This window comes from Chenopodium quinoa, unplaced genomic scaffold (assembly GCF_001683475.1).
Source record: "Chenopodium quinoa cultivar QQ74 unplaced genomic scaffold, ASM168347v1, whole genome shotgun sequence".
In the NCBI taxonomy this organism is placed as follows: Eukaryota; Viridiplantae; Streptophyta; class Magnoliopsida; order Caryophyllales; family Amaranthaceae; genus Chenopodium; species Chenopodium quinoa.
Window position 1 is genome coordinate 1467012 of NW_018745281.1, and position 25553 is coordinate 1492564.

A 25553-nucleotide genomic window follows, 5' to 3' on the forward strand; every position below is an offset into this window, starting at 1 on the left:
CTAACCCATATTATAACTAAAACAATACCATAGCAAACTAAGTGTGACTCGTTGAGTCAGAGTTAACGCGTTACACGAACAACGACGCGGCGTGACCGTCAAATTGCTGTATCTTTTACTCTGTTGCCCTCAAACCTTGTTTATTTCTTTCTATTTTGGGTGATGGTAGCTAGCTATTATGAGTGGTATCTTTTTGCCTTTTGAATTATCATTACTATTAATTATCAACATTGAAGATCTAGTAATAATAATTGTTAATTGATCGCCTCAAAAGCAATAGAATATTATCCAATGCGTTCATATATACAAGTATCAAATGGTACTTGAGCAAACATCATTCCAATATTTAGAAGGTAACAAAAATTCTTATACTCCCTCGTCTCATAATACTTGGACATTGGGGTGGACACATAGTTTAAGAAAACCACAATTGAGTTTATTTAAAACATTTGTTTATTATATAAAGAATTATCTTTTGTATTTTTATATTGTAAGAAGAAAAAAAAAAGTGGGGGAGGTGGTGGTAGTGAGGAAAGAGTAAATGTAGGATTTAATTGGGTTTTGAGGTTTGTGATTCCAAAGAAAGTATAGGAAAATATTTTTTTTATTAATGGTTCTATTCCATATTTAGTAATGTGTCAAGTATTTTAGGACTGACAAAAATGGGAACTGTGTCAAGTGTTGCGGGACGGAGAGAGTATGTGGTTGACCACACGGTGTGGCCAACCATCTTAAGGGTTACTTCGTTAGTGTTATAGGGGTTACTCAGTTAGTATAGTGTTGCAGGGGTTATTTCATCAGTGTTATAATGATTACTTTGTTCCTTTACAAGCGAACACATGATGTGGTCAGTTGTACGCATATATATATATATATATATATATATATATATATATATATATATATATATATATATATATACACACACGAGGAAAATTATTAACCTATCTTAACAATCTTTGTTATAAAATTGAAACGATTAGTAAATTTACAAATATATATTCATGGTAATCTATATAACTATAATTTGCGATAATCTACCATAAAAATTAGAAGCGTGTGTGTACTAATTATTTTGTTATTTGGATTTAATTCCTCATTTGCATTCAAGAAAAAAATATGTCAATTTTAAATCCAATCCAATGTAATGCAACCTTTGCAAATCATTACACCATACCGCACAATTGAGTTTTTCATTAAAAATACTCCAATAGTCCAATATATTACCATACATCATTTTATAAAGTCCAATGCAACATTACTCCATATCATTCACCGCACCTTAATCATCGTAACACTAATGAAATATAATACGAAGCATTAAATTAACACCATTATAATCTCTCACTACATAAATTATTGTAAATTCGGCCCCTAAAAAATTAAACTTGATGATGCATGAATATACACATGCATACGCACACCTCTCGTCATACAATACATCAAGTTACCCTAAATTAGCCATGAACATACACCACCCCAATTGATTACTACACTGAATTACTACTTCCAAAGCAAAATTAAAAATAACCATAGGTTAAATTAAATTAAAATTATAAAGATCGATCTAATTAGTTGTACGGACCACGAAAGCAGACTACGTGTCCCGAGGAACGCGGTTACATGAGCCCCACACAGGGCCCACACCCTCAATCACCGTCCTATTTATTCCCCCTCTTCCTTAACTTATCTCTCCCCTCTTCATTTTTCTTTCAAACAAACAATCTCATTTTCTCTCTCTTCTTTCTCTCACTTCACTATTTGACTCATTTTTACCTATCCAAGTGTTCATCCATATCCATCCGTCCATCATCCGCGAGTTTGATTCATTTTGTACATCGTAAGTGGTTTCATCTAATTTATGGCTGCTTCGGATAATATGATCGCGGCCGCAAGGGACGAGTCGTGGGCGTTTCGAACGTCCTTCGACAGCGGTTGGATCTCTGAGGCGTTTGCAAGAGACGCCGAGGTTCTCACCAAAGCATTCCACAAATCCATCTGTAATAACAATATTAATACCAACAGTTACTGCGACAATGGTGGTGCTGATGACGTTTCGTTCGCGGACCTTCTCAAGTCCGAAACGCCGTCATCTCATCAACAAACACAAACTCAAACACAAAGCGTTTCGAGCTCAGGAGGAGGTTCCGAGCCCGAAACCGTTTCGAAACGGAGCACGTTTCGTAACGCTGCGGCTCCGACTGGGAAGATTACGAAACGGAAGTCTCGCGCTTCGAAACGTTCTCCGACTACGTTTATTACAGCTGATCCGGAGAATTTCCGACAAATGGTTCAGCAAGTGACAGGTGTCCGTTTTCCTACCGGTTCAGCGGTGCTTAAACCGGAACCTCAGAGACTGGTTGGAGTGGTAAACCGGTTACAAACTGGTTGTTTATTGCCTACGCTTGACACGTCGGCTTTTTTGTTGGACCATCAGCAACAGGTTGGAGGCCCAACAAGTATGGAGTTTGGGCCGCCTGCTGTGGTGGGCCAAGCTGGTGGGCCTGGGTTTGATTTTGATGGGTTTTCTGGGTTCCCAACTTTGGAATCTCAAGCATGGATTAATTAATCGATGAAAAGAAAATAGAAAAAAAAAATGATGTAGTTAGGTATTTCAGTTTTATGAAGTTTTTTTTTTTTTTTTTGGGATCTCTCTTTTTTTAAATGCACCCTTTTAATGGGAGTTTTTCAGAGGGGTATTTTAGGGAAGAATGATGGGGTTTGTTAATATTTTGGAGTTGATGGTGTTTTTTAGTTTATGAGCTAAAGTGTAATGTAGTTTTAATCTATGGATCTTATTATCAAATCTTTTAATTCAAGTAGTTATTATATTGATACTTGTTATTGTTATCTTTTTAAGGTATATTTGCATGCCTAAAACAAGTATATATGTAGCATAGTTGATTCATATAGACCTACTTATTTTAATGAATGATAATCCGATAATATTATATTTGAAATTTATTTAGTTTTAATAAGATATTTCAACTACGGATAATATTGAACTGACCAATCAGCGTGATTTGAAATTGAACTAGCGTTAATAAGTTAATATAATGCGAGTTTACGGATAAGTCCAACAATTTGATTGCGGAATGTGTATTGAATGTACGGTTTAACTTTTATCATATTTGAATGTTCATTACCGAAGAAGAAAAAAAATCTTAACCTGAGATGCGCTTCTTTACCTATTTATGGTAACTGAATAAGCAAATTACTTTAACCTAATAGATCCGCTAATTCTACTCTAGTGATAATGATAGGGTATCGATCAAGACATCAAGTACGTCATTACACGCGTAAGTCATAGTCTCAAGTAGTTATTACCAGTTTAAATTTACCATTTGACATGCTTTCGAATAAACTTTATTAAAGGTTGTATATATTAGTTAAGACAGATTATCAGTTAAAATCCAGTAGCTAACGTAATATATTATATATATCAAGTAAAAAATTAAGATTGCATGTTAATTGTTCTCATTGAGTATTTATGTTTATGTTAGTTATAAAAAAAATGGATCAAATCATCTAAGGTAGCAATGGTTAATAAAATGTCACTTTATTTTCTAAAATAGTTAATCTATATTTCTTTTTCCCCTTGCATAATGATTGGCACACACGTAACACCAATCAAGGTGTGCATTCGAGCTAAATAAGCTAATTATGATACTTTTTTTTATGATAAGATAGTACAAAATAATTATTTTGTTGCCAAATTAAAGTGTTAAAGCTAAGATTGCCTATAGGTTAAATCAATGGATAACATATGCCGTATGGAGTGATTTAATAGGTAAATGGTATTTTTGGCGCCACAAATCAGAAAAAATGACATTCATGAACTTCTTTTCATTTGGCATCTTCTTTATTTATTCCTTTTCACTCTCTTTATCTCTCTAGTCTCTACATTCCTCACCATCCAACATCCTGGATTTATTTATTTATTATTTTTTTAATCCTTGTTTTTATTTTATTTTTTTATTTACAATGCATGTCAATTTTCTCCTGTTTTTGTCCTTAAGCATTTGATAATCAATTAGGAGTATTTACTTGGTATTTGGGTGTGAAATAACGTAAGACAGTCGAGATTTATTGCATTTTTATTTTCAAAAGACATAATTACTAAGATGAAAGATTCTAAAAGGAAAACATTATATTGGTTAATTTAGCCAAACTTTAGTTGGAAAATCTTTTGATATTGTTCATTACAAGCGGTGAAGCTTCCCATTTAAAGACAACTAAATTGTCCTTGCAAAACATTAATCATCGTAAGATTTTCTTTTAGATTTCACTATTACCATCATGTAAATCATGACTTTATCATTCAAGCATGTAATCATGCAATCATAAGATTCAAAAAGTCACACAAAACTTTACCAAAAAAGAGAGCAAAAACTAAAACTTTAATTTACCAAAACTTAGAATAGTGTTGTTACAAGGTTACTTCATATTTGTAACACCATCATCCAAATCTTTAATTACATATTATTCGTAAGAGAATTATTTTTATTGTAATGTGCGTACCCGTTCTAAAAATTCAATTTATGTGTACCGTACACTAAAATTAGTACTAATCCTACAAAGAGTTGACTTGACTATTATAAATTAACAAATTGATTGTAATTTACTCATAACATGAAAGCGTTGGATGACGTGGCTTGGTCAGCACCGTGGTGGGTAGCTCGTGATCAACTACATGATATTCAATTCTCCTCTCACCAAGTATACAAAATATTTATTGAAAAGTTCAAAGTCTTAATTCAAGTCAAAAAAGAGAATTTAATATAATTTGATAAATAATAAATATGAATATAATTTGATAATGTTAGGTATTGACAGGGTTAGTTGACTTGAGTCTCGATCTAGATTTCCTAAACCTTTGACATGTTCTGTTATATACAAGCTAATTAAGTATGTATGCAATAAGTATTTTATTATGATTAACCCTAGGATTATTATTTTTTTCTTAGCTAAATTAAATTAAAACTCTATTCCTTTTATCAAGATTACGCATGAGATCGAATTGCACATATCAAAACACGGTAAGTATCTCATGAGCTAACAATAATATATATACATGTTTAAGAATCTAAACTAGCTTGAGCATTCGGCTAATTCATACATTTTTAATTTATATTTCGGTATAAAGAGCTAATATATAAAACAAGTAACAATTAAACAAATTAAAACGTTAATATTTAAAATTATTTCACACATGTAAATGGAGCTTTTGCAAGCTTATTGACAAGCACATTATTGTGTAATTCATTTATGTGCGGAGTCATTTAATTATAGGTTGACACGTGAAAAGCACATACGATATTTATGTATGTAATGACATGAAATTACGAGAATATGAGATACACAAAATTTGCTCTGATTAATTTGACATATTTTGAGACTAAAGTTTGTTTATTGACTAGTTGGATAGCTTAACGTACACATTTCCAATGTTGCTTAGCTATTTTATAAGATATAGATTAGGCTACTACATCCAATTGATTATTCCTATCTCCAAATTTCCATATACTAGTTGTAGTATTTTTGTGCAAGTCAATAAAAATGAATGGTCAGTTACAATTGTTTGGGTCCAATTTAATCCAATTGGGCCTAGGCATTAAATGATCCAATTAAAAGCCCAAGGTCAAGGTTCATCTCTCCAATTGTGCTAAAGTCAAAGATCAGTCCTCAAGGCAAGCCAATTGGGCTAAGGCCCAACTTCTCCATGTATGCAGAGGTATAAAAGCCATCAATATTACATTTGTACATTCATTCAAGCAAAGCCTCAAGCAATTAATTCTCTTGCATAGTGTTCTCTTTCTACACACTGTACTGACTTTAGCATCGGAGGGGCCTTCCTCGGCAACACCCCCGAGGCTAGTTTACGTGTGTTTACTGTGCAGGAAACCTTCGGCCCAACATTACTTGGATCGAATCTAGTCTTCTCCACTTCATCGGACCTTCGACAAGGTCCCATTGTTTTCACCCGAAACAACAATTATCTGATAAAGAATAATTTGCAAGAATTAGACTGTCGTTGTTCATTGATCTTGACTTTATTTGCTTTAATTTCATACATCAAGTAGCAAGCTTAATTAGTGGTGTTTGGTGGTATTTTATTTTATTTTTTTATTTTTTTATTGAGGGGATGGTACAATAATGGTACAAAATAATTGTACCAAACATAGAATGGCGTGTTAGAAGAAAAAGGATGGATCATTTATGAACCATACCTCTCTTCTGCGTGTTATACCCTTTGTGGCTACTGTGGCAACAATTTTGCTTGAGATTCTATTGTTTTATAGTGAAATATAAAGTGTAAGTTTGATTCAAAGATGAAAGTTTTGTGAGAGAATGAGAACTTCCAATAATTCATGTCTATTGATTTAATTAGGTTAATTCAAGAAAAGTGATTTTAGAACTTCCAATACTAGACTTTTCGATCATCACCACTCCACTGCCTATCCATCCTTGAGTAGTAGGGATCGGAAGATTTTAACGCTTTATTATAATGTTGTTTAATTTGATGTATGATAATTGTTAAAGTCTAAGGGTGGTGATGTATAAGGATAGTCTGTATGTTATGAGTTGACATGAGATTGACTTGACCTAAATTCGACATTCAATGCTCGATTCTATCAAACTTAGGCTTAATTATTCATTTTGATTTTGTTTTAAATACTCCTTAATATTCAATAAGAACATATTCATAGAATGAAAAATCAGCTTTGATTCCTCAAACATAATTGTAATATTTCAGTCTTATGAAGTTATTACTCATCGAAAAATATAATCTCATACGAGTATGTAACAATAAAAAAAAACACCTTAAACTGATCTCAATCACTACGTACAAAAAAAAGAATTTTATACGGTAAACATTATATTTAATCAATGTTCAACATATAACTAGACTCAATTTTATTGATTTGAAGATGAAATAAAAGATACTATTACAAAGTACCTAAAGCCTATATTAAATTATTTTGCCCCATTGTTATTATTTAGGCTTATTTTACTAACTTTGACTATTTTAATGCATTAATCTATAAGTGTTAATACAGTCGTGTGGGATCTTAGCTTGTTGGATTTGTCTCATTATATATTTTAATACTACTCCGTATCAAATTTTTATATTTTTATTCGTATATAAATAAATACACGTAGTATATATGTTTTAAATCGTGTATTGAAGACCGTAAAAAGTCAAATGATGCAAAAAAAAAAATAGAGATCACGTATTTTTATAATGAGAAATTCTAATCTATAATAACTTTAGTCATATATGACTATAATGAACTCCGTTAATATTAAATTATACTTAGATGGTATCATTTTATATCAACATATAATGCATGCGGGCAGGGTAGAGCTCCACAGAGGGTTCGAGAATAGGGATACTACATATATAATATAGGATGGACTAAAGCTATTAGAGCTTTAGAATTTCTCATTTAAAATTATGGAGTAGTTAAAAAATATACTCAAATTTAGAGTAAGAAATACAAGTATAGAAGTAAGAAATAATAAATGCCTACATCCTTAGAATGATCAATGTTTTGATTGATACCAAACTTTCATAAAAATAAGGTTGACAAGCACTTCACTAAGTCAAACCCCAATTATCTCCCCATTGCTGTCTTATTATTATGGGTGGATCGGAGAACCTTTAGCTTATTTTCAAAGTGTCAGTTTTTTGGAGGCAAACAATACTGCCAATTTTTCTTTAATTTTCCAATTTTTTAAAATTTTCTTAAACTATTATTTTCCTACTTTATTGCTGACGACTGACGAGAGTGCTTCGCTAATCATAATAGTCGTAGTTAGTCTAGAACATCGATCATCAACTATTTGGGTTAGGATACTTAAACCACAAAGTAATTTTTAATTAAGGTCAAAATATAGCTTCTTATTGTCGTACTTTATGAGTAATTAGCCTTGCAATTTGCAAAAATTTGAAACCGATAAGTCTACCCACTTTGAAATTTGGTTAAAAATAATCGTACTTTAGTATCATTATTGTTGAATATTAAGCAAAGGAATTGAAGGAATAATAGACAATTAGAAAGAAGAAGTTTTGTGGTTTATTAATAATAGTTCAATTATAATATCTCTACGACTCTATCCTTTTATTAAGTTTGAGTATTTCCTTTATCAAATTAAAATCATCTAGAAAACTACGAGTAATGAAATAGGGTATGACCGTATGACTAATTGTCAAATTAGATATACAAGTAATACAACGAACAATCAAAGTTTTATTTGATTTTTTTCCTTTTTGAACAAAATATTTGATTAAATATATGATTACCTTATTTAATTTGCTAAAATTTGATTTCAATATTAGTTTAGAAATAATTTTGGCACCTAAATAAGGAAAATACAAGCATCTAACTAGTTGGATATTGAAGCAAAAGAGTGAGTATAGAATGATTGAATGAAGTTGTTTAAGAAGTCAACAAAAGTGTGCGAATGCCACGTTTAGATGTTGTATATGTGACAGTTGCGTACCAATGTGCTCTGCCTGCCTTGAGATCATCAGATCATACGCGCTGTTCTGTTCTGTTGATTCTCCTGAACAGTGAACACCTGACACGTGTCTAATATCCTTTTTGCAACTGTATTCATGGACCAACTCATGTCATCGTACCGTTGATGCTTAACAACCAAGTTCAACATAATTTTAAAGCAAGAATAAATCGATCAAAGATTGTAATTACGGTTTACGGATCATCTATAGTAGGATAAGTTAGGAGTGTATAATTTTAAAACGGGGAGAGACAAGGTAGAGAAGCCTAGAAGGCCACTACCAAAGCCCCAAACGAAGTTCCATTATAAAATCAATTGGCGATATGAGAAATAGTCCGTTTGGGTTAAATTGAAAACCATTTGCTTTATTTTTTCAATGTGGGACAAACAATACTCGCACTTATGCTTATCACAATCAAATAAAAGTTATTTATGAGTAAGAAAGGTTAAACGTGGCCTAATATACATATACATGAGTAAAAAAGGTTAAACGTTGCCTAATATACATACATGTATGTGAACAACCATAGGCACCTTAATTACAAAATGGCATGATCGTCTAGAATAAATTACTATATCACGTATTCCCTACTAAGATGATCATTATGATTTTATTTTTCGGTAAAAATCATGACTATACATTATGATACAAGAAAGTTCACTTATTGTTTCCTCAAAAAAAAAAAAAAAAAAAACGAAAAAAGGTTCACTTATTGTAAGTGACAAATATATGTAATACGTAGATTTGTGCGCAAAATGTTCTTCATTAGTCCACTCCTCCAGCCATTTCCATTTTTGTTACACGGTACTATGAGTCTATGAGCTAGTGGTGTGGAGTGTGGACTATGGACTTATGGAGCATCCGAAATCATTTAATTCGAAGTTGCGTTGCATGAAATTATACAAAGGCCGGCAAATTAAAGAAAAGTACGTGTTAGTACGTTACATGTTGTAACAGTGAAACACGACTGCATGCGATACGGAGCATATGAAAAAAGTTCATCAAATTATTAATCTGATAGTAGTCGTGTCAGATGATTGAGCCAAAAAGTTGAAATCGATTCAATTGTACGTTGATATATTAAACACAGTACTGTATATAATAGCAAAATCATGCTAATTGCTAATATTAAGTAAGCTAGCTAGCCTAGCTAAAGGCTGGTCCATGAGTCGTGGTGGTGGCCAATTCTGCAACTGTTACATCCATTAGCTAGGAGAATTAGAGAAAGTTGTACATGATGTATTTATGTGTGCATAAAGTAAATTTATTGGCTAAGGAACAATCTATACTATGCCGTGATGAGCGCCAACAATTATATTGGCAGTTCTCTTTTTTATTAGGCCTTCTTCACTAATCCGAATCAGGTTCATTTATATATATAAGATTTTAAATCGATCGAGAGAATGTCTAGTCTTAATCTAAAAAATTTGATTGCTTTGAGATTTTTAGATTGACATCAATATATATTCAAGAAGATTAATAATATGATTAATATCGCTAGAAAATGCATGTATGGGGTATGTGCATGCACAATGTACTTGTTTGAATATCCATTAGTAACTTTTTATGTATTGTAATGATATTATTATTATGTCCTTTTGTAAATATGGGCGACCACTAACAAGTTAACAACTATCAATTTCATCTCGATCATTTTGACACTCACATGATTATCCTAGCCTCTTGTAGCATTTAATTTTATGCAAGACTATGGTCATGAGTGTCTTTGGTGAATTTTACTAAATCTAAAGAGAGTTTCGTAAAAACTGCTAATACAATGTAAATACCTAATTAACACTAGTTTAAGCACAATTCAACTGGCTTCTCAACACCCATCATAAAAATCTATACTTCGTGTTTCAATACAAAAGGAATCTAAATTATAAGTCAAAATTAATAAAATAACGATAGTACACATTATTAATAAACCAATCATATTCATAGTAATACTTCTACCTAGCAAAAAATATCAAAAATAATACAAATAATAATTGTGAAAGAGAAGTACTACTACCACAAATTTTGTTATAACATGAAGAATTGATAGGTAAATTAAAAAAAAAAAAGGGGAGGGGGGGGGCATAATAATAAATGAAAAAAGCAAAGTGGGGATAGAAAAGCCTTGATTTATTATTGTTTGCGCGTAAAGAAGTTCAAAATAGATTCTCTTATCAGTCATCAGAAAAAGATGTAGTGGGAGAAGTTGTTGACCAAAATACTCTATTTTTAGTTTTGAGAGAGAAATTTTTATTTTTCTTGTCAGAGAAAATGTATGTATTTGTCGTTGCTTTTGAGGACGAAGATGTGATCAGCTTATCGATCGGGTCAGATAAAGCCCAACCCTATTTTTGGATTATTTTACTTTTTATAACGAATTTGATTTAATGATGGTGGGTACCTTCTTTGATCCATTAATTAATTAATTTTAAAATAGTGTTAATGAGATTTAATTTGTGAGAAGTAATGGGGAGTGAATTTATGTGATCGTGTTCATACTATATTCGAATGTATAATAGCCATAATAAATGATATTTTTACTCATTTTACAAAAATTAACTACAAAATGATATAATGCACACCACTTTCTAGTTTCTACCTTGACTTCACACTTTAACTAACGATAAACTACTTTTAAAAAACTAATACTCCATGATAAACTTGTATTCGGTAATGCTAGTTGGGATTGTAATGACATATAGTAATATTGTATATTTTATTTTTAAAAAGGAAAAATGACTATTAAATCAGCACATGTCATAAGTAAGGGCCTGTTCTTTTGAGTTTCTGGGCAAGCAGAGCAGAGCAAAGCTGGTGTTAGCAGAGCAGATTGAGACAACAGAGCAGGGTTTAACAAAGTAGAGCAAAGTAAAACAGAGCATAACAGCTCAAAAGAATCGGGCCTAAATCAATCTTGCATTAATTGCCACCTACACCAATCAACACTTGAGAATATAGGAAGGTTTAATTGCAGAAATCCCCTTACTCTCGAACATATGTGGATGGTGGAGCTTGAAGTTGATTGTAAGCCCCAAAATCACAAAGTGGGTTACTCGCCATCTCCATCAAGCTTACTTAGTTATATAATACAGTAGAATTTATCAATTAAGAATTAATAAGAAGTTCTACAATTCCCATATGAATACATGATATGGTAACATATACTAATGTGCTTAGTTGCATACCTAGTCCAATAAAGATTTTTTTGGAAATAGAAGCTCTACTAGATTTTTAGGACGATCAATGAAACAAAAATCACTTTTATATACTAATGTGCTTAGTTGCATACCTAGTCGAATTATAACTCTTAAAAATGCTTTCTACATTTAACCAGACAAAAACTAAAATTATGTCATACCAAGGCTAAACACTAGCAACGACTAGTACACACTCGGATACTCCGTAACAATCAACACATGCATCGTGCATTCACAAGCATCAAACTAAATTGTTTTATTTAGAATGTTCATAACATATTTTCATGTTACCCATTTTTTTTTTCCCTTCAACCTATGTGAAATGGATTCTTTTATCAAGAACTTTCTCCTACACACTCGCCTCCTACTAAAATTCTTATGGTATACATTCTCATCTTTATAGTATAAATTCTTATATGATACGACTAAAAAAACGGAGAAAGTAGGGAATTAGATTATAGAAACAATAGTGATTAGTGAATAGCAGACGAAGGGATGATGATGAGGTGTAAGTTAAAAAGATAAGATAAAAGTGACTTACAGTAGTCGTAATCAAGTAGGAGGGGGACTTGGACTTGGAAGACGGGGCTGCTTTTAAACAATCAGATGTTGACATCTTCTCTTTTTTTTTTGTGTTATGTGCATTCCCTTTTTGTCTTTTTCTTTTTTTTTTTTTTTTAAAAATAAATAAAAAATTCTGACTATTTTGCGGTGGATTTGTCTTTCTTTGGGTCCCACCCTTTGAATACGTCATGCTTACACTTGCATTGCATCACTTCTTCTAGTTGGTTTTTTTGTTTAAAAATAAAAGGAAAATTCAGTTCCTTCCCCCAAGAAGAAGTTGATGAGTGTGTAAAGTGTTGATTTTGAGAAAGGATATTAACTAATTTCATATTCTTAATTTCATAAATCATTTATTACTCCGTACTGTGATTAATTTTACTTATGTGATTTTACTCTTTTTTATTTCGAAATAAATGGCTTAATTTGACCAATATTTTTGTAACGCAAAACTTTGACAAATACTATAATATCATTGATTATCGATTTATCGGTAAGTATAAATTACTCTCTGCTTTTCTTTTTTTTTCAAATGCAAGTGCTCGACTAGCATATTTGTCACAGCATAATTTTGACCACTAATAATAATTGTAAATAAATAAAAATAAAATTTTTTGATACTCTATATTATTAAATATATCTCTTGATTAATCCAACAATATATTACATGATATCATTTTTTTAATTGTAAAATTAGTGAAAAAAACAAGTCAAACTTTATAGTGAATAGTGCAAAAGTCACACTATTATATATATATATAGAAACTATACATCAAAACGATTTTAACAAATATTTACATGACTATATATAATACCTTAGTCTTAAACAATTATACTCCGTATTAGATTGAATCAATCAATAAGATTTGTCAGGAATGTGTTATTTTTGAACTATATGAGTTTGTTTTGTCAAAATATATTAGGATGTTTGAACTTATGCAAACTAATTGTTACTCATTTAGATTACTTTATTTAAATTCGTATGAATTTATTTTGCATGAACATAACAATATATACATACCTTAAATTAGCTTGATAGAAGATTACATTATTTGTAATTAAAAATCTTCAAGTTAACACAGTATAAAATGACAACAGGCCGACATTTGGTTGGATCCATATCTTTACTTTTCTATGATTAATTATATTTAATTCCCCGTCAAACAAGGATAGTACACAAACTCTAGATGAGATGACTTAAAATTAATGAATTAATCTACTTTAGTGGGTAGAAAGAGTCATTCTTTTTTAGAACTAATTAAGATACTGTGGTACTAACCAAAAAGCAGTGTTAGCAATCTACTGTTTAGATTCACTGTAAACTATAATAACTTTTGTATCCATTTCATCCATCAAAGGCTTATGAACTAATCAAATTTTGATAATTATATACGATTCATTCCAAGAATATAAATTTTGCTTAACCAGTACAAATTTGACGGTAAAATATTTAAAGTATGTGTAATATTTAAATTCGACGGTATAATATTTTAAAGTATGTAAAATACGACGTTGTGTACTTGTGTTAAATGTCTAGATCAGAGAGTTAATAATTAGAAAATCGGCACAATACATTGACCACCCGCCCCGTCGCTGGCGAAAGCTAAGCACTTTGAAAAGTGATGTATAGACAATTCAAATCTCATTATCGAAATACAAGATTAATCATGTAGACATTGTAAATTATTTTGCCTAATCTCTAGAAAAAAATTGATGTTGTATTCATCATATATATATCATTAAATAAGACAAATAGACAATTAGTAGTCCAACAATTTAGGTCTTGACCCCTTCGGTAAAATTTGATAAATGTACAAGAATGTCGCTTTTTTATCATAATTATTGACACTAAAACATTTCATTGAACAATTTCAACAAGTCTACGTATGATAGTGAAGTGAAAACTCAATTAAATATTTGTTTTTTATTTTTTTCTTAAAAAAAAATCAATTTTATCAAAAACTTGTTCAACTTTCAGCAAACAGGAAATTCAAATTTAATTTAATTCTTTTGTAGGGACTCCCTAAAATTGACTAGTAAATAAATGGGCCATGTAGAAAGTTAGAAATGTAGACATTGGGCCCACTTATTTATAAGAAGGCCAAGTTAACCATGAAAATTTTACACTACACCCCGGTGTAGCTTCTGCTACCTACACCCCCCTCCCCAAGTGACGTCATTTTGTTTTTTTTTGTGTTTACTTTCTTTTTTTTTTCTTTTTTGTAATATACCATTGCAAGTTAATATAATGTTTTGAGTTTCAATTCCATGTAAAAATTATTGTACTCGTATAAAATAAAGAGTGTGAAGAGATTTCCATGGTATCAATTATAATAAAGCAATTGATGATCCTTTGTTTCAAAAAACTAAGCAATTAATGATCCTAACTCACAAGAAAGCAACTCAATAAGCAAATTGCAAGCCTATTCGAATCAATTACAAACAAATTGCAGTTGCTATAACAGCGGTGGTGGCGAGATGATGGTGGTTATGTGGCAGCGGTGATAGCGGCGACAGCGAGACAACAGTGGTCATGGGGCAATGAGGCAACAATGGTTATTGTGGCTTAATTAGTTGAGTGGGTTAGAGGGGGAAAGCGCAAAGGATTAAGAAATAGGGAAAATATAAAGAAGCTCAAATCACCATTGATAAAAGCTTGCTTCTGATTTTAATGAGAAGTGTATAATTTTTAAATTTTTTTATAAACAAAATATTTGTATAATTTTATAAACAAACATATAATATTTTTAAAATGAACATATTTATTTAATTGTCGTAAATGAACATACAATTATTTAAAATTGAACATATAATATTTCCAAAATGAACATATTTATTTAATGGTTGTGAATGAACATACAATTATTTATAATTGAACATATAATATTTCAGAAATGAACATATTTATTTAACATTTGTAATTGAACATATAATATTTCAAAACTCAACATATTTATGTAATAGTTGTAAATGAACATACAATCATTTATAATTGAACATTTAATTAAGGAGCATTATCATAGATGAAAAATGTATAAAAATTATAATTTTTGTACTTGTTATAGAAAAATTTTGAAGGTAGCACACACTCCTTATTGTAATTGTATGTAAGAATCATTTCCATGACAACTGCTATATAACACACACTCTTATTGAAATTCCTTATTAAATTTGTAAAATTAACTACTTCATGATATAATTGGATGCTTTAATTAGTAGTATAAAAATATGTTTATCATATATCAAAATTCTAATAAATGTATCTTAATATGCATTTGATCATATAATATTATGTGATTGAACATTTACCAATTAAAAATGAACATTTATCAAAGAAATTTCCACTTCAAAATATAAAAAGAACAAACATTTATATGTGAATGATCATGTGCTAATATATAAATGAACATTAATTATATTAATAATCTATTAACATGTGAATAACATCATACTAATATATAAATGAACATTTACCAAATTGAAAATGAACATTCATAAAAAATAGAACTTTCCACTACGAACTAAATTTACAAATCTATACTCATACGAAATAGATTAAATCATCCAGAAATTTGCGACAATTATACTCTTTTTTAATTTTTTGAGTTCAGCAATTTTATAAACTAATAACATACCACAAATTTACTTTTTTTTTCCCCATTTTTTTTTTTACAAAAATAAGTAAAATTATATCATCATACTTACTTTTATACATTTTCAAGCTGGATGTTTATTTTATTTTCATGAAAACACAATTGCCAACAAAAATCAGTAAAAAAAACTAGGACATTAAACTTGTGTTTTCATTTCAAAATCAACAAAAACACTTACAATTTCGATTTTCGACTTTGTTTTGGTACTTTTATCCAGCGATTGTGTAAATTTATCTCATATATTAGACATTGTGCTTGACTATTATAGAGAATTATAACTTTTTACTGAAATTTATTTGCAAATATTGAAGATTTTGATGAGAGAGAAAATGGAGAAATAAAATGAGAAGAATGAAGGGAGAAAATTTGAATGGTGGTTCAATTTTTTTTTTTCATAATGTAGTGTGCGGGTATAGATGGTTACTGTAACAACTTGCAAGAGGATAGTATATGAGAAGTGAGGAGTTAGTAGGAGGAAGGGTAAAACGGTACCGTTTTGTATGGGGGTGTAGGTAGTAGACCCTACACTAGGGTCTAGTGTTCACTAATTAAGTTAACCATGCTTAATTCGTTACACGTGCCTCGTTAGGCCCACAAAGGCCCAATGGTCTACATCTTGCTGACTTATCATCGTTGACATCATTAATTACACAAATATTAGCCTAACTAAATTCATATTTTAGGAGGTTTCAAACAAAAAAAAATTAAAAAAAAAATCATATTTTAGGACGTGGAAAAGATAAGCCGATAATAAAACAAAGTTAAGCTATCAATGGACATCTAGATAAACTAGATTAATGTGAAAAGACATGTAACAATAATATTTGAATACATAATATTGATTGATGATCGCAAATTCGCAATACAAGTTTAATGCTAATCGACTTTGTTGAGGAATATGAGACGTGTGATCAAATTTTGTCTACACTATCATCCTTATGGATCTCTATTCTTATAATAAATTTTCATCACAATAATATGATTACATAGACTCCAATTCAAATTTGATTAAACAGTTGTTCGTAGTATACAACGCTTAATTAGGGTGACACTAACACATCGTTAATGTCAATTTCATTTCAATTCTTTGTAGATATAGATGTGACATAATTTGATGATTTCATTTCAATTCCAGGTACAAATCACGTCTAAAGTCTCTTCTACAGAATATTCATTGGGCAAATACTTCGTTTCGCAATCAAATCTTTGCCCTTTCTGAAATTGATTTCATAGTCCCATAACTTGAGCCTTAATTTAAAGAAATTTAGAGGAATCGTCTTTTAAGAGTATTAATGTCAAATATGATGTCTGTATTCTACATAAATTCATCATATGCCTACTAATTACTTTATTCTTTCTAAACATAATTAGCAGTAGATTAGCATGCTAATAGCACTTGGGTAAAAACAATGCCTTCACTTTGACTGCCCACATGAGCTCAACGAGAAGTATTTTATGCTCAAGGAATTAAATCTATTGCGTTACCGTTGTGCTTACCTACAACTCTACAAGGATCCAAGAATAGTCCCACCGATGAAGCAGAGCATCTATTAGACATCATCTAGTGTGTGGGGGGTGCATGACGTGCACACACAGTTGAAAAAAGCCCTATGTGTACCTTCTTTTCGGAACACCTAGGACCCTCGGGTGTAATGGTGTATCACTATGTAACAACATTCTCATGTTGTAGACGGCATGTGAATACTAGGAAATGAGTTTAAGAGAATCCTCATAGGTTATTTAAAACCACCTAATCAGATATACAATGAATGGCGAACCAACAAATTTGAGAGATACAACACACTTTCGTTTAATCCAGACAATGAAGAAGATATTGGCACCATGAGAATAATATGCATGGCAAGACACTCGGACTTTGTGTGTTCCACAACAGCTCAGAGAGATGAGGAGATGTAGAAGGGAAAATTGAAAACAGCTTCCTTAACAACACGATGCCCACTCAAGTGATGCAAGTTCTATTGTCCAGTCTAGATGAAAGTAAAAGATCATAAAGCACCACATTTTTGAGATTTTTAGTCAGTGATCTAGATCAGCGTAGTAATAGCACCGTGTAGATTCCAGTGCTTTAGGCAAGTGAAGTTTCATATTCATTATGTAGAGTGCATTATCAACTAACCCGAGTGCAGATTTTCTGAAACTGAATGCATGCTGTATTTAGTTAATGAAAATAAAAAACATCACAGTAAAAAGTATGATGCTACATTAATCAAAGATTAGAAAAGATTCAGAAGCGTACTTATTTTGTGACCACCTCTTTGTGAGCTTTATATGATAAGATCACGTTCCATATTACAGCGACAAAATTGGAAGCGAGAACCTGAAAATCAGACCACAAATTTTAAAAATCAAGATATGATACACTTATCACAATTAAAATTCAATCATGATCAGACAAGGACGACAAAGCATAAGCTTGAACCTGGAGGGATGTCTAAATAAGTTTATGCCCAATAACTCAAAACTAGTTAGTGATTATCACGAGTTTAAAGGGCTTAATAAAAAAAAAATATGATGGTTAATTCCCTCTCCACGCCCAACGTTAAGGTAATAATCACCTCCCCAATCAACTGTGTATAAAAAGAATCAGTTGAGCACAATATTACTCCATACGAGACCAATTTGATGCCTGATTTTGATAGGAAGTTTAAGATACAAAGTATGTTGAATTGTTCGCTAATATCTATAAGTTCTATATCTTCTCTTCTCTCCACCCACCCCACTTTCTGCTGATACTTGACAAAGTATGCCCATTGCACCTATTACTTGAATGATCTTAAGGTCTTCATGAAGAGCTAAAAGCTCTAGAACACGGTGATGCTCACGTAGTCAAGTCTATAGACAGTTTCTCCCTAAACTAACTACAATTTTCCAGTGAAACACTGAGGGATCATAGGTTATTCCGTCCAGTTGGGGCAAAATGGTACTTTTTACCATTAATAGAGTACGCACTAGTAGTGCCATTGTAACTTCAATCGGTACCATTACCCTTTCAAATGGTAGTATTAAAAAAATGTTCAAATGGTACTAGAATTGCCTCCCTTTTTTCTCTCTCCTTGCTGTCTACACTCTCTATTCAGATTCCGGAAGTCCCAACCCCTGTGAACATCACAGCTTATTCTCCCCACATGATCCCATCTCTCTCTTGCTCTCTGTCGCTTCTCATTACCTCTTTTTATTTACTAGTATCTATTCCTTTATTTGTTGTTTGTGTCCAATATGGGCTGAAGATACTAGTCCTCTTTTTATTTACTAGTATCTATTCCTTTATTTGTTGTTTGTGTCCAATATGGACTGAAGATACTAGTGCTTAGCACTTCCCCAGATATGGAATACCAGGTGACTCTGGAGGATCAACCATCACATACTGATTGAGGGTAAAATTGCTAGTATACAAAAAGAAAATTTGTTAAAAAGGACCTTTCTAACGAGACCTTTTGTGAGAAAGGTCCTTTTATAAAAACAAGTGGCCAATTGGGACTTAAATAGAGATTTTGTTGTGAAAAAAGGAACTTTTGCCGGATTCCAACATTGACCATCACGTGCTAAGCACGTGATTTTTTACCTCCATTTTTTGCGTTTCTCCTCTCCAATCATTATGCCCACCATCCTACCACCACCCCGCGACCATCCCACCACCATCTCTCCAAATCTTTCCCCTCTCTTCATCATCATCTCTTCCAATCAACTTCTTACCCTCTGCCATTAAAACTCACCACAAGCCATATAAAATCAAGGAAAATTTGTTAGAAAAAACCTTTTAAAAACACTATTTTGCGGAAAAAAACCTTTAAAAAACTTCTTGGTTACAAAAATCCACCACGTTCATTTTTTTTGCGAGAGGAAACCTACTTCCTTAATTACTCTCTAATTAACTTAATTACACTCTAATTTCCTCCCATTTCTTCTAATTAACCTCTAACCCACCAAATTACTAAATAATTAGATTAAATTTATATATAAAAAAACCACCAACCCCAACCCCAACCACTCCCTCCCCTTCCTCTTCCCTTTCCCCCTCCCTTGGCAGCAGACCCCCCCTCCCCACCGGGCCCAAATCCCCCACCTTCGGCGACCTACCTACACCGCCGGCTGACCCTCCCTTTCCCCCTTATCCCCACCGGTGACCACCACCTCCTTGATTTTGAAAAACCCTAGAAAATCAATTTGGGGGTTTTTAATTTTGTGCATCTTGCTTGCAATTGATGCTTGTTTTGGCTTTGATTATGTATGTATGTGATGCTAGGGTGATTTAGAAGCAAATTGCAATTGATTTGGACTTGATTTGAGCATGTTTGAGTAATAAGAGCCAAAAATTTGAAGGGAGGTGGTGGTTGCCAACGGGGATAAGGGGAAAGGAAGGGTCAGCCGGCGGTGGAGGTAGGTCGCCGGAGGTGGGGGGATTAGGGCAGCGGGTCCAGTGGGGGAGGGGGTTGCTGCCAAGGGAGTAGGAAAGGGAGGAAGGGGAGGGGGTGGTTGGTTGGTGGTTGGGGTTAGTGGTTTTTTTTATATATAAATTAAATCTAATTATTTAGTAATATGATGGGTTAGAGGTTAATTAGAAGAAATGAGAGAAAAGTAGAGTGTAATTAAGTTAATTAGAGGGTAATTAAGGAAATAGGTTTCCTCTCATAAAAAAAACGAACGTGGTGGTTTTTTTTAACAAAAAAGCTTTTAAAAGGTTTTTTCTGACAAATTTTCCTAAAATCAATTACAAGTATACTAAAAATTACATCCAAATAGGGATAATAAAAAGGGTAGGGAATGAGAGCGTTGTGTGAGTGGCGGCTTGGTAGTGGTGGGTCGCCAATAGGTGGAAGGTTTGCATAAGGTGGCTACAAATGAGAAAAGAAAGAGTTACTAAAGAGAGAGGGGAAAATGGGAGGGGTGTTTGTGGGTGGTGCTTGAAGATGTGTAGGGGTCATGGGTTGTGTTGAGGAAGTGACAATTTATATTTGGTAGAGTATTTGGTAGAGTGACTGGTGGGTTCAGGTGAGGAAGAGGGAGTAAAAGCAAGAAAGGAGGAAGAGGTAAGGGATATGCTGGGGTAGGGTTTTTGTGTAGTGGTGGAGGTCGGTTGGTGTCGGACTAATGGTGGGATGCGCCATGACAAGGGACATGGTGGTTGGGGAGGTGAGGAACAAAAACCAAAATTACGTGAAGTTAATGTTGCGACGTTGGGAAAACCAAGGTTCCCTGTTCACAAAAAGAAAAACACCATTTAAGGTCCCAATTTGCCATTTTTTTTTTTTTTAAAAAAAGGTCCTTTCTCACAAAAGGTCTACTTAAAAGGGTCCTTTCTAACAAATTTTCCTAAAAAAAATATCACCGGTGTAAAACAAAGACAATTGCCTTAAAACTTATTTATTTTGTTGAATAGGAGCATAGAGATAAATGATTGGTCATTCATGCATCTGCATATTTAAACAAACAAGAGGAACTTCCTGCTAATTCCAGACAAACCAAAAAGATATGTAAACAGCGAAAAAAGCTCTTAGATAACACATCAAAATTAATTCAGTTCCCTCGTTTCTTTTGTTCAGTTATAAATAGCACCTACTCCCAAAGAGGGTAAGATTCACTTGGTCAAATCCACGTTCGATGCCCAGCATGACCCTTAGGCAAACTGAGCATTGGGTAGGTTAGGGTAGTAACTTCTTACCATCCTCAAAGGTGGAAAAAGTTGAAGGCAAACTATGCATAGATAAGATATAATGAACTTCCAAAATATCATATTTACATACCTGAAATTGTTGGGGAACAAAACGGAAGTTCAGAAACTGGAATGGTATCCACAATTTCCAATTAGCAATCACAGATGAAACCCATTCCTGGAAGCATTTAACTTCTATTAACATGACTGTATTTCTGAAGGTGCAAAGTAATAATAATCCCAGGCCCTATCAATGATGATTCAAGCAATGGAAGGACAGAGGATAAAGAAAAACTAATAAAACAATAACTACACAAACCTGCTTAAGCTTAGGAGCAACTTGTGAAGGCCTTCCTTCCAATGTGATCAGTGTAGAGAGAAAAGTTCCGATAAAGATAGGTGCAAAGATGAACTGCAAAAAAAATGATTCATCCTTGAGTAACATTTGCAAGCGTAGAAGAAGAACATTAAAAAGCTATGACAATTTTCCGACAGGATAGGCCAAAAAAAATAGAGAAAACTTTATATACAAAAGACAAAGTAAGTATAGAAATAACCTGATCGAGTATAAGACGCAGGAAAGCACCAGAAGCTCCAGGTAAAGTGACCAATTTACTAAGGTATAAGTACCTAATTACATGAAATTGCAACATTTAGAAGGTCATATACACCATAAACAGCATATGAAAAAGATCAACGTCGTCAAAAGTAAAGTAAAATGGATTTGCACTGAATTGACTGAAAACATAAAGTGTTTGCTGCACTAATAAGTGTAAGCCATAAAAGAACTGTAAAATCATATATACAGGATGTTTAAATGCAGAAGCCATACCAATAATGCAGTGTTGGACCCACCAAAACCAGCCCTAAAAAGGTGAACATGGAGGTCCTTTTGTAATCCGGCGTAGGGACTTTATCTATAGCAAGCTGTATGAGCAAGATGCCTCTGTCAGTTAAACTGAAACAATTACACCTCACATACTAAAGCAAGCCATTAAAACCAAACACCATATTTTAAGTGTAGCACAATTTGACAGTTTACCAACAATTAGGGCTGCAGAAACACAAATTAAGGCATATGGAAGATGCACTTGAAGAATCTCTAAGAAGTCATACTAAAAATTCCCATAGTAGGTTTACCAAAAACTTCCAGAACTTAAATAACTTGAACATTCACAGAAATTGATACACGAAATTACACAACATGAAGTGTACTACCCAGCATGTTGAGAGGAGAAGCAATTTAACATGAGTCTTTTATGAGACTAGTCCTCTAAACCAACAACTCCAAATCAAAAATAGGCAACGATTGTGAAAAAATACACAGTGAACTGGATGAAAAGAACAAAATGGTTCAACCTTCCCTGTGAATGGTAACAGAGAAGCAAGAAGTCATACCTGGCAAATCAAGTCTCCAACAAAGTTTAACAATGCAGAAGTAACAGCTTTCGTCAAGACAGGAGACTTCAATAGAAGATCCATGTACCTGTAACCCAATGAATTAGCATCTGTGAATATTGGTAAATGTTTAAAGACAAATTGTGCAAACACTAATTCAGCAATTTCCTAGTCAACACAAACTTTAGCTGCTAAAGGCATACACAATTATGATACAGCCTGTGTACAGCCTTAACAAAAACCTCAAGTAAAGCCTGACGCAAATTTCTCGTGGTTGAAGCTTCTAGGTTTATACTTGACTACAATTTAACAATGAAAACACTCCGCATCAATCTAACAAACAAAGGGTACGTAAGTCTTAGACTAGCAAGTTCATAACCATTAAATGGCAGACTAGCGTGTTTATGAATAATTTCTTCTTCTAATAATTAACATAGATAGACTTAACGTATCAAGTAAAAATCTACTGAAACAATCTTATTTGGTTCATCATATACAAATCAATATAATTGTAACAACCTCATCAAACTTTATTGACCAAGCACCTTTTATTTCCATTGCTGCCAACAAAACAAAAAAATCCGTGTAGAACTCGCTGATGCAACTAAGAGTAAGTCTGCTGCGTAAAGATAGCACCACAAACCAAATACCTCATATAGACAAGCTACCCGAGGGGAGATCAGGGGACGCAGCACCTGCTAAGAAAAGTAGATGGCTCATACATAGTACTGCATTATATATATGCAGCCCAACAACATCAAGTTTTCAATCTTCCAATTCCCTTCTTCAGTCCTCATTTCCAAATTGACAAAGCCAAGATTCTCAAAACCAATTAATCTTATAGGCAGTAGTCACAACACAACTAAACGAAAAAGCTATACAGTCAGCTAAGAATTACCAGCTCATTTCCCTGAGATGATAAACTCTAAAATAATTAAGTCTCGATATAACTCATATAAGCAACCAAGCCTATGTCTTTCTTCCAGTTCAATCACCAATCACAATCTTACCCACCTCCCTCCACATAGCATTACCGTCATAAAACATCATTTCCTTCTTCCTTGTTCTTTTTGGATAATCATAAATTCACATAGCAGCCATTAATCATTGTCAATAAATCTATAAAGTAGACATAATTATCTAAGAGGAGTTCTATTGTCCTAATACTCCCCAAGCACAAACATAATAATTTCTTTCTTTCACTTCGATCAAGCTCATACCCATCTCCTTCTACATAAAAAAAAAACTCAATCAAAAGCTTAAGCTAATGGTTGAGGCCCATGAGTATGTTTTATACTCTATCACACCCCCTCACATGAGAGCCCTTTGGGCTTTAAATGTGGATTTGTGTCACGTTGACTCTATACCATGTTAAGCTAATGGTTGAGGCCGAGGAATATGTTTTATACTCTATCAATACTCACCTCCTTCTACATAACAAATCCATCACAATGCAATAACTTTCTTTTCACTTCATTACTCTGAATTGTCACAATGCAACATTCTTCATTGTCATATTGGATGAAGCTCATTGCATCAAAAAAAAAAATATTCGATGAAGCTCGAATAATTCTTCAATCACATACTCACATCCTTAATTCCCTATACATAAACATGCTATTTTCTTCATTTACTTCGATTTCAACTAACACTTACCTCTCTTCATACACTATATTTCACAATTAAATCAATTCTATCACCACATCCTAACCATAATAACACAAATTAAGCACAATTATCCACTAAAAAAAAAATTCAAAAAAGCAATTAAAGATAAAGCTTAAAACTTTACCAAGAAAGCAAACTCCATTTAGACTGATTCCCACCATCACCACCAACACCATCATTACCGGACCCACCAAACCCTCCTCCGCCATTGCCACCGGTAGAGCCGCCGGACCCACCACCGGAAACCGCGGAAATTCGAGAATGACGTTGCCCCATATATTTGTAATTCAACCCAGTAAACCCCAACTCCCTTTTACTGAGAATTGAGTTGAATTTTTGAAGTGGGTTTGCTGAAATTGAGTTGAAATTGGGAGGAGGAGGAGATAGAATTAAAGAATGAGGGAGGAATAAAGGGGTTTTCCGGAGAATTGCTGTGGAAGTGAGAATCATTTTCCGGTGTTTGTTTAAGAAGATATGGTGGTTTTTGAGGGAATATTTTGGTAACTGCTACTACAATGTCTACAAAATCACAAGGGTTTTTGTTGGGGTTATGGAGGGAGCCAAATTATGTTTAATCCAAATTCTATAAATTCAAGCAACTTAGAATTCAAGCATGATATTGGCCTTTAGTTTTAGGAATAGTAATTGGGATGTCACGACGTCAAATAGACATTGGCATGTTACATACCTTTTTACTCACAAAAACACAAATATTTTAGAATTTAGAATCTAGATATATTTAATTTTTATTATACATTCGAGTGTATAATGTGCACACTTTTTTTCTCAAATCAATAAAGTAAAGATAAGTTTGTAGTATCATGTATGTGATACACTTGAGTGTATGATAGACACACTCAACATGATATTTAATGAAAATC

General features: G+C 32.7%; 2 protein-coding genes across 4 annotated transcripts; one reads left to right on the forward strand and one right to left on the reverse strand.

The window, feature by feature from the left end:
• The first annotated feature begins 1674 nt into the window (after positions 1-1674).
• On the forward strand, positions 1675-2837 carry LOC110711661 (calmodulin-binding protein 25-like). The gene has a single exon (XM_021890078.1). It carries the CDS (start codon positions 1862-1864, stop codon positions 2567-2569), a length of 708 nt encoding a protein of 235 aa, XP_021745770.1. The 5' UTR covers positions 1675-1861; the 3' UTR covers positions 2570-2837.
• A 6746-nt stretch (positions 2838-9583) lies between these two features.
• LOC110711621 (protein sym-1-like) lies at positions 9584-25292 on the reverse strand. Of its 3 annotated transcripts, none has more exons than XM_021890032.1 (8): positions 24797-25290; positions 23005-23092; positions 22439-22533; positions 22164-22236; positions 21926-22018; positions 21698-21784; positions 18193-18273; positions 9584-9720 (listed from the first exon to the last, which is right to left on the reverse strand). In XM_021890032.1, exons 1-7 carry the CDS (start codon positions 25120-25122, stop codon positions 18193-18195), a joined length of 843 nt encoding a protein of 280 aa, XP_021745724.1. In that variant the 5' UTR covers positions 25123-25290; the 3' UTR covers positions 9584-9720. The 3 variants fall into 3 exon arrangements, with proteins under 3 accessions (XP_021745724.1, XP_021745723.1, XP_021745725.1); XM_021890031.1 differs by lacking the exon at positions 9584-9720 and adding an exon at positions 17651-18093 and having other exon boundaries at positions 24797-25288; XM_021890033.1 differs by lacking the exons at positions 9584-9720; positions 21698-21784 and adding an exon at positions 17651-18093 and having other exon boundaries at positions 24797-25292.
• Positions 25293-25553: the final 261 nt, after the last annotated feature.